Source organism: Saccostrea cucullata, unplaced genomic scaffold (assembly GCF_032062105.1).
Source record: "Saccostrea cucullata isolate Sc308-1 unplaced genomic scaffold, CSIRO_AGI_Scuc_v1 ctg930, whole genome shotgun sequence".
Classification (NCBI taxonomy): domain Eukaryota; kingdom Metazoa; phylum Mollusca; class Bivalvia; order Ostreida; family Ostreidae; genus Saccostrea; species Saccostrea cuccullata.
Window position 1 is genome coordinate 39131 of NW_026926945.1, and position 13716 is coordinate 52846.

The window sequence follows — 13716 nt, forward strand, 5'->3', positions numbered from 1 at the left end:
ACGTTAATCAATAAAGTTGATCCTGTGAATTTCAGAATCTATGATAGATAAAATAGATAGATTAAGAAATTTTATCAACCATTTTACTGTTTTCCAGTTAATACACTGATGGTAATATGAACATAAGGCCTTCAACTGCCGTTAGGGTTCGCTACTATGAACGATAAAGCATTCCTAATACTTGCTTAGACTAGGTCCGAGGTGTCTAACTGTTTATACGCAATAAAGAGTTTTGAACTTGAAATAGTAACACAGAAGGCATGAGGAAGTTCCGCAGAATTTCCATGTACCAAGACATAGTACAACGAACATTTTATTAATCCTGTCTGAAAAATGGATTCAAATACACGATCTCTGATGTGAGTTTTGTTTTATAATTATTTCTTATAGAAATATTAGGCAAATTACAACTTTAATCAATGAAGTATTATACTAAGTTTATATACTGCTAATTAATAGAATTTATGAATAATTTATATCTAGAAAATTAAAGGAATTCATTTTTGGTGCTAATTAAATTTTTTCTTTGTTTAAATTTGACATTCTGGGTTATGGTTTTTTTTTTAGTGAATCAGCCATACAGAATATGTCGGCGTCGGTGTTTGTGGGACTGTGTCACATAGTGGGGACCTCTCAACAGGTGGCCATAAGGAGAGATATGGTTGATATTGAGGATATTTTGTCAAATCAAGCCAGTATTAATTCATTCTCTAGAATGGAAAGCGGAAGTCACAGAGAAGGATTCAGAATAAAAGGATCAGACAGAGACATTATGTTCTGGACAAATAACAACCAAGTCATCTGGGACATATCTCAGACTCGGCATTACAACAGACAAAAATACACAATAATTCTCTGTGACTGTTCCGATAGTCCTCCAGGATACTGTTTACTTCAGCTTTTGATTCCACAGACCATAATAACATTATCAGACACTGAAGAGATAATAGCCATCGATACGGTTACACAGTCAGCACTTTTTGGAAGGAATGATAGCCTTTTTATATCTAGTTCTCTATACAGAGATGCTATGCGTCCATTATTTGCTCCTAGCTTAACTCCACATGGACCCTGCGCTGGTGGAATTATTTCTGGAAGAGAATATGATATTGCCTACTGTTTTGCCTGTGACTTTTGGCCTCCAGTTGCTGCATCTTGGATTGACAGATGTCAATCATGGCCCAAGCCTCATGTTGTATGGGACATAATCAAAAGTGGATGTCACTTTGTAGCAACTGGACATAAACTGGGCAATTATATAGACCATGAATGGCGAATTTCTTTCTCCCGGGCAGAACAGATACTTGTGTATTCAATGAACCACACTCAGTTCCTAACTTATGGATTGCTGAAATTGATTTTAAAGGAAGTCATTAACAAAGGATTAGGAGAAGAGGATAAACTACTATGTTCCTATCACATGAAGACGGCCGTTTTCTGGGTAATTCAACGAAATACAATACCTCACTGGTGTCCACAAAATATCCTGTTGTGTTTTTGGGAGTGCTTCAAACTAATCCTAAAATGGATTTATGAAGGGGTCTGCCCTAACTTTTTTGTTCCACAAAATAACATGTATCTGAGTAGTATCCATGGTGATAAGCAAACCCAATTGTTCATTAGGCTGTATGCGTTGTATGAGAAGGGTTTGATATCACTGCTACACATTCCCTCCCTCTGGCCCTATGTTTTAAAATTCCTTCATAACCCAAGACTCTCCATTTCTACAGATGAAGGCAACTTACTCCCTGAGTATAAATTTTATTCAACCTTATTTGAATGCATATCTTGGGGAGGTATACCTGAAAAAGCCAACCTGTTTGACTGTATGAAATGCCTACGAGCTGTAGAACAGTTGATAAATACGCCCTTGACGCCATATCATGTTGTCTCCTTACTGGGACACACAAACGCCATCCTCCATGACATTGCCTTTTTATTAAACAACATGTACATCAAAATTTGTCGAAACAAAATGTTTTATATTGTTGACAGAATGTCCCATCGCCTGCTGAAATTAACATGCAAGTTTGGTTTCACTTCTGATATGGTGTATATGGCCATGTATTACTACAAGACAATGAGATTTGTGGACGCATTACTTGTTATAGAAACGACAATAGTCATACAGTCACATAAAGCGAATCAATCTTATACTCCATCTCGGCACACCGAAATTTCTAGAGGGCAGTCCCTGACTTCAAAAATTAGATTCTTTACAAGTGGAAATACCTATCTTAACAATAAAATCTGTTACATCAATGAATTATTGCCTGAACAACAGTCTTGTATACAGGAGAGACAGGCTCTGTTGGTTATCCCTGAACTCATACTCTTGCATATGCTGGAGATCTTGTGCTACCTCCATGTTGATGTGTCAAAAGTTCATACAGCGCTGTGTAATCTCCAGCAACTAGTCCACCATCCTGAGAAGATATCCATGCCGAAAGATCAAGAAGACATATCATGGCAGATCCTAGGGATCTGTTACCAGGTCACAGGGAATCCACAGGCGGCTCTTTACGCGTACCAACAGTCACTATCACGAGAATCATATAATAAAATAGAGAATGCTACACTTTTAAGAATACAGAGTATCCTTCGGTGATAACGAAGATGAAATTTATATACAATTAATGATAGAGTTAAAAGAAAAAGTATACAAATACAATTTTAAGGATTAAGGACCAGCAGCTACTGTTAGTATTTAGATAAACACCATTCTAAGTCAATGATAAGTTTCAATTTTGTTAATATGAGTTGAAATGATACATGTACATGATTGTGTATATATATTTATTTGATCTTTGTTGATGACGAAAATTCATTCTCAATAACAGGAATGTACCCGTAAAAATCTAATAAATTTATGTAACAATTTAGACAGATTTGTTTTGCTTTTGAGTAAGGAAGGATATGGAGATAACGAACAATATTCAATCTCAAAGTCCATAAAACAATGAAAAATGAATCAGAGCAAACACGGACCCCCGAAACATTAGAGGTTGAATCAGGTGCCATGGAGGAAAAAGCATCCTCTGCCGACCGGTCACACCCGCTGTGTGCTCCTTGTCATGATCAGGAAATAACCAGAAAAATCCGTCGTCAATGCAGTGTATAAATAATGGACTAACAATTGGTATGAAAAACGTCAGTCAGCGTTTGACTCAATAATAAACTGTACTTGCTGCCAAGGTCATTGTATCGACCATAGAACTTACGAAATGATGACTTTAAACGAGACTATTGATATTCTTGTTTCGTCAGCTTGCTTGTCAATAATTTACCTCGTTTCAGAAATTGTTCAAACGTAGAACATGCTCTTGCGTATCGAATCAACTGAGATATATACACTCCGTATGCAGGAGATGAAGGTCTATTGCTGCATAAGTAAGGGAAGTTGACGATAGAAAAGTTCAAGTCATCACGTTTATCATATATAGCTTAGTTGTTACTATTACCATTAGCGTCTTTTTCAAGTAAAATATCCAAGTATATAACATTTTTGAATAAGTTTTCTCATTATATCACAAATGTAATAAGTTTCGCTATAAACCCTGAAAAATGCTGAGTCAAACCGGAAACAGTTATGTCACGCCGGAAACAGTTATGACATCCTTTCGATCACGTTCACATGTTTTTACGTTACGCATTTCTGTTCGGGTTCGAGATTTTATGACGTCGGTTGCTAAGCAAAAGTAATCAACACAGCGTATTTTTTAACGTCAAGAAGTCATTTTTGGGATTATTTGTGTACTTTTTATTGATTTTGAATGAATTTAAATTTTCTTTTGATTTTAAATAAAAATGTCATATAACATATACCACATGGCTTCTCGGGCGACTATACCAGAATATTTGCCCCTCGGTGACAGGAAAGCCCTGGAGTGTTTTGTCACCCACTGCCGTCGGCATCGGGTGACATAACACTCCAGGGCTTTGCTGTCACCGAGGGGCAAATATTCTGGTATGTCAACCTCGAAGCCATGTGATATATGTATAATGACACAGAAGTGTCGGACTCTATGGTATCTTTTATCTCAAGCTCACTAGGATATACCGCATCGACGTAGGAATGGAAATTACCAATATTGATTGACAATACGTCTTCGATATATCTAAATGTCGAGTTGAAGGACACAGCAAGTGTTTTCTTCTTTTCACGCATAAGATTTTGCATAAATTCTGCTTCATATGAATATAAAAATAAGTTTAGCTGCTAACTTATTTATTGAAATTATCACAACACATGTATAAATCAAAGAAGTTTATCCGGTGTTCGATCTGATTGGTAACTATATTTATGGAATACGTGTTCTACGGGTATTACTATAATGCACATAGATTTTATCGTATGTAAAATTTACGCCATTTTCGTTTTTTTCTCAGTGCAGTCAGACTTTCCCCAACCCATCCGTCCTCATAAATATATATTTGTATTGATTTACACATGTGTTGTTTGTCTTTGTTGATATAAGAGGTTGGAAGGAATGAAAAATAAAATTGTATAATTTGTATAACTTAACAACACTTACGAGAGCGCTTTTGTAGCTATATACGTGTCATTTATTTTATAGATTATTTACGTTTGTGTAGTAGAAATTGTACTTGAAATATGGAGATAAAGAACAGTATTCAAGATCAAATTAAGTCCCTTTAAATAATACGAATTGGGAGCAGAGCAAACACAGACCTGTAATAACATCAGAGGTGTGATCAGGTGTCCGTGACATGGAGGAGTTAGTATCCCCTGTCGACTTGTAACACTCTCTCTGCACTCCTGTCGTGAACGGGAAAATCCACTGAATTATGCTCTAACAGTTAATATGTAAAACGTCAATCAGCATTTGACCTAATGATAGATTGTGTTTGATGCCAAAATCATTTTATTGCAAAAATGATGACTAAAGTCCAGTCTGCATGAGAAAAAAATCGGTCTTTATTATGCTCCGAAAATCAGATGGTCGCTGTACAACGACCATCAGAATTTCGGAGCGTAGCAAAGATCTGATCTGATCGCGACTTTTGATATTCTTGTTTCATAAACTTGTCTGTCAGAAGCTTGCTTCGTTTAAGAAATTGTTCACACGTAGAGAATGCTCTTGCGTATCAAATCAACTGAGAGACATAAACCCTATATGCTGATGATAAGGGGATATTGCAACATAGGTAAAGGAAGTTGCAACTGACAATCGAAAAATTGAAGTCATCAGGTATTTCATAAAGCTTTGTCCGTTAGGTTACCATGATGTCTTTTTCTATAAAAATATTCAAAAATGAAAGAGATGTGTCAGACTATGTGGGTTTTTTTTTTTATTTCAAGCCAAATTGGATAAATCAAGTCGACATTTGAATGGAAGAAATTATGTTATAAAAAGATATATCGACGTCACATTGTCAATTATCAATGGTAATTTTCATTCTTATGTCGATACAATATATCCTAGTGAGCTAGAGAAAAAAGATACCACAGAGTCGGACACATCTGTTTCATATTTGGATATTTCACTAATCGTTTAACCTATTAATTTTTTTAACTTCTGAAATATGGAACACAGAAGGATAGATGGTTTTCATAATGTCCCTCATAATGCACTAATGAGCCTTACAAACAAAGACAATGTTGTAAGCTGCCTTGACAGTACTTAATGATCATGTAATCTATCTAATTCTTGGTTCTTTTCTGTTTTGTCAAAGACAGAAAATGGTATCTTTTTTTATATCATTTGTATACTTTAAATGAAAGCACTATTTAAGCTAAGCTGTTTTCACATTTTCAACTTCTCCAAAAATGCAATAGGCCAACTTCAACCAAACGTGCCACAAAGTATATTTGAATGAATTAATTAAGGTGGTTCAGATTTTTGAGCATGATGGAACACTCTCTTTTCAAGGGAAGATAAGTAAAAACAAGAATAAATTTGATGGCATCTTTTTAAGAACTACTGGGCCAGAAAACAATATATAAAGCTTTATTACATAATGTAGATTCAAGTTTGTTCAAATCATGACCCCAACATATAAGTAGATTAAAAGGCCGCAATAGGAGATCAATTTCATACACAGGAGATCAAAGTTATACATAGAGGAAAAAGTAGAAAACCCTTAAAAGTATCCGCCCTGAGAACTGCAAAACCGTAATTAGTCATATTATTAAAGTATTATTGTCTGAAAAAATCATAAATTTTAAGTGTACAGGGTGGGGCCACTACAGCGGATCAATTATGTCATTCTCATTATTATTTGGTTAAAAAAAAAACATTCTGATCGTACACACGAGTACTCTGAAGTTATCATTACAAAGATGCTCGAGTTTCTGATTGACAATATACATGTCGTTTTTGGAGACCAGGTCTTCTAACAATCTATTGCAATCTATATAAGCAGACCTATTTTTGTATTTCTATGAGGCAGAATTTTTCCAAAATTTTGTACGTGAAAAGAAGAAAACACTTGCTGTGGCCTTCAAGCCGACATTTAGATATATATACTGGTACGACATATTGTCAATTAACAATCGTAATTTCCATTCTTATGTCGATACGATATATCCTAGTGAGCTTGAGATAAAAGATACTACAGAGTGTGACACATCTGTCTCATATTTGGATATTTTACTTGAAAAAATGTAAATGATAATCTAAGAACCAAGCTCTGTGATAAATGTGATGATTTTAAATTTTCTATTACTAGTATCTCCAAATGTTTCACATAAGAATATTTCGGAACCATTCTTTTTTATGACCTGCAAAGACATGTTTAATCATATTTGATATAGAAGTGTCCCCCGGTATTTTAAATTTAAGATGTTTATATCATCTGGGTGTAGTTTAAGGCAAAAACACTTGATCAAAGTTTTATATGGGAATATTCTAACAGAAACTGTTTAATAGTCTTCTTAAAACATCTAAGCTATGAAGAAACAATAATATGTTGTTCAAATCATCATCCCAGGGTACAGAGGGGGACTAATAATATTTTACGTCGATTTGAATGGCCCTCCTAAAAACCCAGTAAAATACAGTAATGTCATATATTTTAAAACGAAAGCATATCCAAAGCTATTTATAGCACCCGAAAATTCTAGATTTTACCTGTAAGATGGACTCCATAAACATTTCACAAAGGTAAATAAGAAGATGGGCGCATTTGGCGGGTGATCTGCAGGAATCATTTGTACGAAACATTTATGATTTAAATGTCCATGATTTGGTTGGCTGAACATACCTGGTCAGATTTTACAAACACGTCCATGGTTTTTTTTCCATTTAGTTTGAGAGACATTGTGAAATTGTAACATTTATGTCCATTTTTTTTCTAGGGGGTACTATAACATAGTAATATTTCACAAAAAATACAACCTAAAATATTTAAATTAATGTATTTATATATATAAATATATATATATATATAGAGAGAGAGGTGCATGATACGTGTACATGTACATTATAAAATAGAAGATTAGAATTGATTTCGTGTGAAAACCAAACTGAACCAAAATTTATCTCATTCAAAATTTTAAAACATCAGTACATAAAACGAAACTGACAAAACAAATAGTTGCTTGCCTGAATAAAAAAACTTAACGCCCCATGCCAGGCTCGAACCAAAAACTTTTCGCTTCGAGTGCACTGAACAGGTAGCCTATCTTTCTGAGCTATCACCGCTACACATGTCTAAATGTTTTTAAAAGGACAAAGACGCACCACATTCACACAATTGGATTTTGTGGGGAAAAGTTCATTTTTCGTGGTCTATGGGTCTTCTCTCCATTTTTTAAAAAATGTAATCGTTTCTTTGAATTAAATTCCACACAAATAACGTTTCAAAATCACGGAGAGAAGACCCAGACATAGAAAATTTTTAGAAAAGTGTGTTTCAAAATGTACAATTTTGTACTAAATGTCTGATATGGCCAATTTTCAAGTTATTTTTTAGCAAATCAAAGCTCAATTTCGGGAAAATATTTTCCGTTCCTGTTGCACAGGAACCCGATAAATTAAAAAAATGTTAAAAATTTCATGTGACATGTCAATAAATTTTTCACTTTTCAATTACGCCCAGGTTCCTGCCGAATGCCAATCAAAAGCGCCCTCGTTCTTTAATAAATAATGCCCGAAATGCCTTAATTTGTATATATTGGTTCAAAATGTGTTACTTTATAAAGATAAGCAGTAAGTTTCCTTCATTTAATTCTTCGGCAAATTTATGTTTGAAAAAAAAAGAGAGTTAATGTACACTAAAATTAATGGTAATAAATATTTAAGTTCTATGACTATGAATTACTTTATTTGTACAAAACGTTATAAAAATGCTAATTTTTACTGAAGAAATATTGAATTTAATGACTTAAGAGATTTATTAAATATTTTTAAAACCAGCCTTAGTAAAACAGCCATACAACGCCTGTCAGAGTCGGTGTTTGTTGGACTATGTCGTAAAGTGGGGACCTCACAACAGGTGGCCATGAGGAGGGGTGTGATGGACATACAAGGCTTGGTGAAGATTGAGGAAAACAAAAAATTAAAAATTGGTCAGATGATTAGTGGAAGTCGAGGAGAAGGATTCAGACTGAAGACATCAGATACAGACATTATGATATGGCAATATTATTTTCGTGTAATTTGGGAATTATCTCAGTCTCGGTATTACAACACAAACAGAAAAGGTATGATTCTCTGTGACTGTTCTGATAGTCCGCCAGGATTCACTCTCTTATATTTATTGCCACCAGGCAGAAACACAGAACTCCAGAGAACTTATGGACCAGGTACAATGACAAGCGGGCATTATTTATCCAGTTCTAAATACTGCAAGGGGATGTGTTCTGCATTGATGACACCATTTAACCCTTCTCCACATGGGCCCTGCATGTGCTAGTGGAAATTTTATAGCCACAGAATATGATTATGCCCACTGTTTTATTAGTGACTTTTGGCCTCCATCTGCCTCCTCATGGATAGACAGATGTCACTCATGGCCCCAGCCGCATATTGTTGATGATATAGTGAAAAATGGATGTCACTTTGTAGCAATTGGACATAAGCTAGGACATCATGAAAACAATGAATGGAGAATTTCTTTCTCCCAAGCAGAACAAAAACTTGTGTATGCAATGAAGCACTGTGAATTCGTAACTTACGGCTTGCTTAAATTGTTCTTAAAAAAATAATGAACAATGGACTAGATAGTGATGCTAAATTATTGTGTTCCTATCAAATGAAGACAGCAGTTTTATGGGTGATTCAACGGAACACAATACCTCACTGGTGTCCACAAAATCTCCTGGAGTGTTTCTGGGTTTGTTTCAAGCTCATTCACAAGTAGGTGTATGAGGGGGTCTGTCCTAACTTTTTCATTCCCCAAAATAATATGTTTCTGAGTAAAGTCCATGGTGAAGCACAACATCGACTATTTGTAAGACTGTATGGATTGTATGAGAAAGGTTTAACATTCCTGCTACATTATAAGTCCCTCCATTAAGCCTTGTATTATAAATGTCCTTCACAACCCCCACGTCTCCATTTGTACAGATGACCATACTCTGATTTCTGAGAAAGACTTTGATGCAGACCTATTTTTGGAACTGCATGACCTTGATCTGTTACCTATATCAAAACCAAACAGCTGTATACCATATCTTAAGTCAATAGAACATCTTATAAGTTTACCTCTCATAACAGTATCAGATTACCATGTTACAAAGACTTGCAGCCTCTGTCTTTCAGGTACTTGCTTTTGTAATGAACACAAAGGCGTGTGCTCCAAAAAACAAAATGATCTACAAAGCTGATAAGATGACCCGTCACATGCTTAAGCTATCAGAGAAGTTCGGTTGTATTTCTGACAAACTGTTCAGAGCCATGTATTATTACAAGACATTTAGATATAGGGACGCTTTATCCATTTTAGTAGTAATACGGGGCAAGTTAGCACAACCATATGTGAAGTTCATGTATAGCATAAAAGCAGCAGAGATGTACACTACGGCTTTAGGGGGTCAGTCTATTTCTACGAAGATGAGGGAGGCTGTAGCTTGGGATATCAATCTTCACACTAGATTCCATTATATAAGTGAATTGATTCCAGAACAACAGTCTTGCCTACAAAAGAACTGGCACTACTTAACTATATCTAACTTCATATTATCACTCATGCTCGAGGTCTTGTGTTACAGACATATAGACCAAAGAAAAGCAAAAATATCTCTAGATGTCTTCAAGTCTCTAGTTCACGGTCTTAATCAGGAACAACATATACCTTCATTTTACAGAGACATAACGTGGCAGATGTTAGGAATATGTCAGCAGGTGACAGGGAACCTACAGGATGCTTTATATTCATTCAAACAAGCTCTGCAACAAAAACAATACAACAGATTACAATCGGCTACAGAAATGAGAATACAAGAGATCTGTCGATAAAATCTCTGCAGATTGTGTAGGTATTAATATTACTTAGTAATATGGAACCTGAAAGAATCTGAACCTAGGGTACACCTAGTTCCTGTGTAGTAAGAACTGGAGGAGAAAAATATATATTACCATGAAATATATGGAGATAACGAACAGTATTAGAGATCAAAAGTCCATAAAACAATACAAAATAGGAGCAGAGCAAACACAGACCTCCAAAATATCAGAGTGGGATCAGGTGCCATGGAGGATTGAGCATCCCCTGCTGACTGGTCACACTCGCCGTGTGATCATTATGATTGGGAAATAACAGAAAATCCGTCGTAAATCCAGTGCGCATATATTGTTTAATCCAACGAAATAAAGCTAGACAAGTCATTTGTTAAAAAAATAAATAAAATGTAAAGTTTTTAATTCACAGTCAAACAATTTGTTGTATAATATGGAGACGACTTCTTGATACTCAGTACGTCATGTGTACACGTATAGTTTTCTCCCAAACGACTCACACTTTGTAAAAATGTTTGAACAACGCTGGTAGTGGAATGTTTCATATCTTTTTATCAGTTTTGAATATTGTGTTTGATCCCCTCGAGGATCAATTTTTAAAACCAGGAATTAAATTGTCTGTTTGAATTTTTTTTGTAAGTATTTGTATATGTTTAGGTTAAATTTTGTGTTGTACTGGAAAGAGAAAATAAACTATTTTAACCAATAGTTAACATTTTGTGTTTTTTTCGACAATCTATTTTCAGTAAAACACAAAGAAAAAAAAATACAGTAAGACGTTTATTGTCGTCATGTAGAAGTTTAAAATAGATTCTGCTTCGTTGGAATAAATCAGATCTGCTAATAAATTAAAGGAGCTGTAAAGTTTAATGTATATTTTCGAAATTCTTCTGCAGTAGCATATAATACTAGTAATTGTACAGGCTTTATGGAGACAGAAGACCTCCCAGAAGTTCAGTCCTAGATTGGATTGAATGTTAAAGTGAAGGGAGATATTAAAATGATGTTTAATCTGTAGCTCAGTGAAAGCAAGCTGGAGAAAAGATGTGTCCTTAGTTAAATTAACGCTCCACCCCTTCTATCGCCGAGATAGGGCCATTTCTAACAAAGGGGATGTTCTTGTTATAAAAAATAAAATCTTGCATGGTATAAGAAATATAAAACCCGGAAAAATCTTTCAGCTTCTGTGAAAGAATGCCACAAAAATGTCACGCGTCCGAATTAAAATCGGAGATGACTACTTTAATCATGAAGTATGTGGAGATAACTAACAGTATTTGAGCTTAAAAGTCCTTTATAAACGCTACAAAATAGGAGCGGAGCAAATACGGACCTCCAAAACATCAGAGGTGGGATCAGGTGCCATGGAGGAGTGAGCATCCATTGCCGACCAGTCTCATCCGCCGCGTGCCCCTTGTCATGATCAGGTTATAACGGAAAAATCCGTCGTCAATTCAGTGTATTAATAGTGGACTAACAATATAGTATGAAAAAGGTCAGGCAGCATTTGACTCAATGATAAATTGTATCTGCTGACACGGTCATTGTATCAACCATAGAATGATGACTTTAAACGAGACTGCTTATGTACTTGTTTTATCAACTTTTTTGTCAATAATTTACCTCGTTTTAGAAAATGTTCATACGTAGAGCAATCTCTTGGGTATCGAATCAACTGAGATAAATAAAGTCCGCATGCAGGTGATGAAGTTAAATAGATTGGGTAATTACGGAAAATTTGTGGACAACTCAGTGTGTAAATAATGGCCTAACAACCAGTATGAAAAAATGTCAATCAGATTTTGACTTAATGATAAATTCTATTTGTTGACAAGGGTACCAATAACAAAAATGAATATTTCTAATATCAAAAAATTAATGAAATTTTCACAGAATCAAAAAGACAATATCAGTAAGTGATAGTATCAGTGAAATTAAATTTGACCGTTTTATATAAGAGGCAAGGTCAGGTCAAGATCATTATCTTTTTCCTTGACATTAAGAATAAAAAATAACTGTTGTCAATCATGTGATACCTACTTAATTCTAGTTTAAAAGTTTAATGATTGTTCTTTTTGCATAAAAACATATTACTATACATTTGAAAATTTCTCCAAGACTTTGATTGTGTAAAAATTATAACTAAATTCATTGTTCTATTATAATTTTGAGAGGCAAAAAAAGAAGATATTTTCATTAACGCCACCATTCCGCCAAGAATATACTCCCTGCTAGTTTTCAAACGCAGTTTACCATTTCTATTTAAAGTTGTACAATTGTAATGAGGAAAGAAAATTATGGTATTTTAAAGCCCAAACACCTAAATACATAAGGCATATAAGCAAATATACTTTGAATGTTTCATCTAATCAGAAACCAGAGAATTTCCCAAGTAATTCAGTTAGTTTGCAGATTTTGCGGTCACCCCTCGTAGCATTGTCAAATAAACACCAAGGCCGGTTTTTATATCAATCTATTTTTGCGTATATAACAATTGAAGTTAAACTACGACGGCGTATTAGTGCCATTTTAACAATGTAGAAATTTTTTTTAAAATCGTTTGTACGATTTACTAAATCTTTTGTACGATTTAGTAAATCGTACAAACGATTTACTAAATCGTTCGTACGATTTAATAAATCGTACAAACGATTTAGTAAATCGTTTGTACGATTTAATAAATCGTTTGTACAATTTAGTAAATCGTTTGTACGATTTAATAAATCGTTTGTACAATTTAATAAATCGTTTGTACAATTTGTCTGTTAAATCGTTTGTACAATTTATTAAATCGTTTGTACGATTTAATAAATCGTTTGTACGATTTAATAAATCGTTTGTACAATTTAGTAAATAGTTTGTACAATTTAATAAATCGTACAAACGATTTATTAAATCGTACAAACGATTAATTAAATTGTACAAATGATTTATTAAATCGTACAAACGATTTAAAAAAAAAATTCTACATTGTTAAAATGGCACGAATACGCCGTCGTATTAAATCAATCACAAGATAGGAAAATACCTGAATTCTTGTTTCTTAAAGAATCTGTTTTCTATGATTTCAAGAAAGACTGCTTTTGATTTATTTTGGGAATTATTTTTAAAAAAGCGTTGATAAATTACACTTTTAAGATGTTACTTGTTCATCTTGTACTTGTTAATTTATAATTGTCCCACTGGACAAGTCAAAGGTGTTTTTTTTGATAAAAGGTACTTGAAAGTAAAGTCCTAAAAGCAATTATCTTAAAAAGCTACTACATACATGGATCCTTTGTTGGCGATAGAA

At 34.2% G+C, this 13716-nt stretch overlaps 2 protein-coding genes across 2 annotated transcripts; both read left to right on the top strand.

The window, feature by feature from the left end:
- Window positions 1-586: 586 nt before the first annotated feature.
- Window positions 587-2608, top strand: LOC134272985 (uncharacterized). Its single transcript, XM_062755157.1, has one exon. The coding sequence runs from the start codon at window positions 587-589 to the stop codon at window positions 2606-2608; it is 2022 nt and encodes a 673-aa protein (XP_062611141.1).
- A 4493-nt stretch (window positions 2609-7101) lies between these two features.
- Window positions 7102-10439, top strand: LOC134272968 (uncharacterized). The gene is made up of 2 exons (XM_062755136.1): window positions 7102-7127; window positions 8382-10439. The coding sequence occupies exons 1-2, from the start codon at window positions 7102-7104 to the stop codon at window positions 8878-8880; spliced, it is 525 nt and encodes a 174-aa protein (XP_062611120.1). The 3' UTR covers window positions 8881-10439.
- Window positions 10440-13716: the final 3277 nt, after the last annotated feature.

Bases quoted from the DNA above. Each gene is read 5' to 3' on its own strand.
- LOC134272985 (XM_062755157.1), top strand. From the start codon at position 587: ATGTCGGCGTCGGTGTTTGTGGGACTGTGTCACATAGTGGGGACCTCT.
- LOC134272968 (XM_062755136.1), top strand. From the start codon at position 7,102: ATGGACTCCATAAACATTTCACAAAG. The intron at 7,128-8,381 runs GTAAATAAGAAG...TTTTAAAACCAG, and splicing joins TCCATAAACATTTCACAAAG to CCTTAGTAAAACAGCCATAC.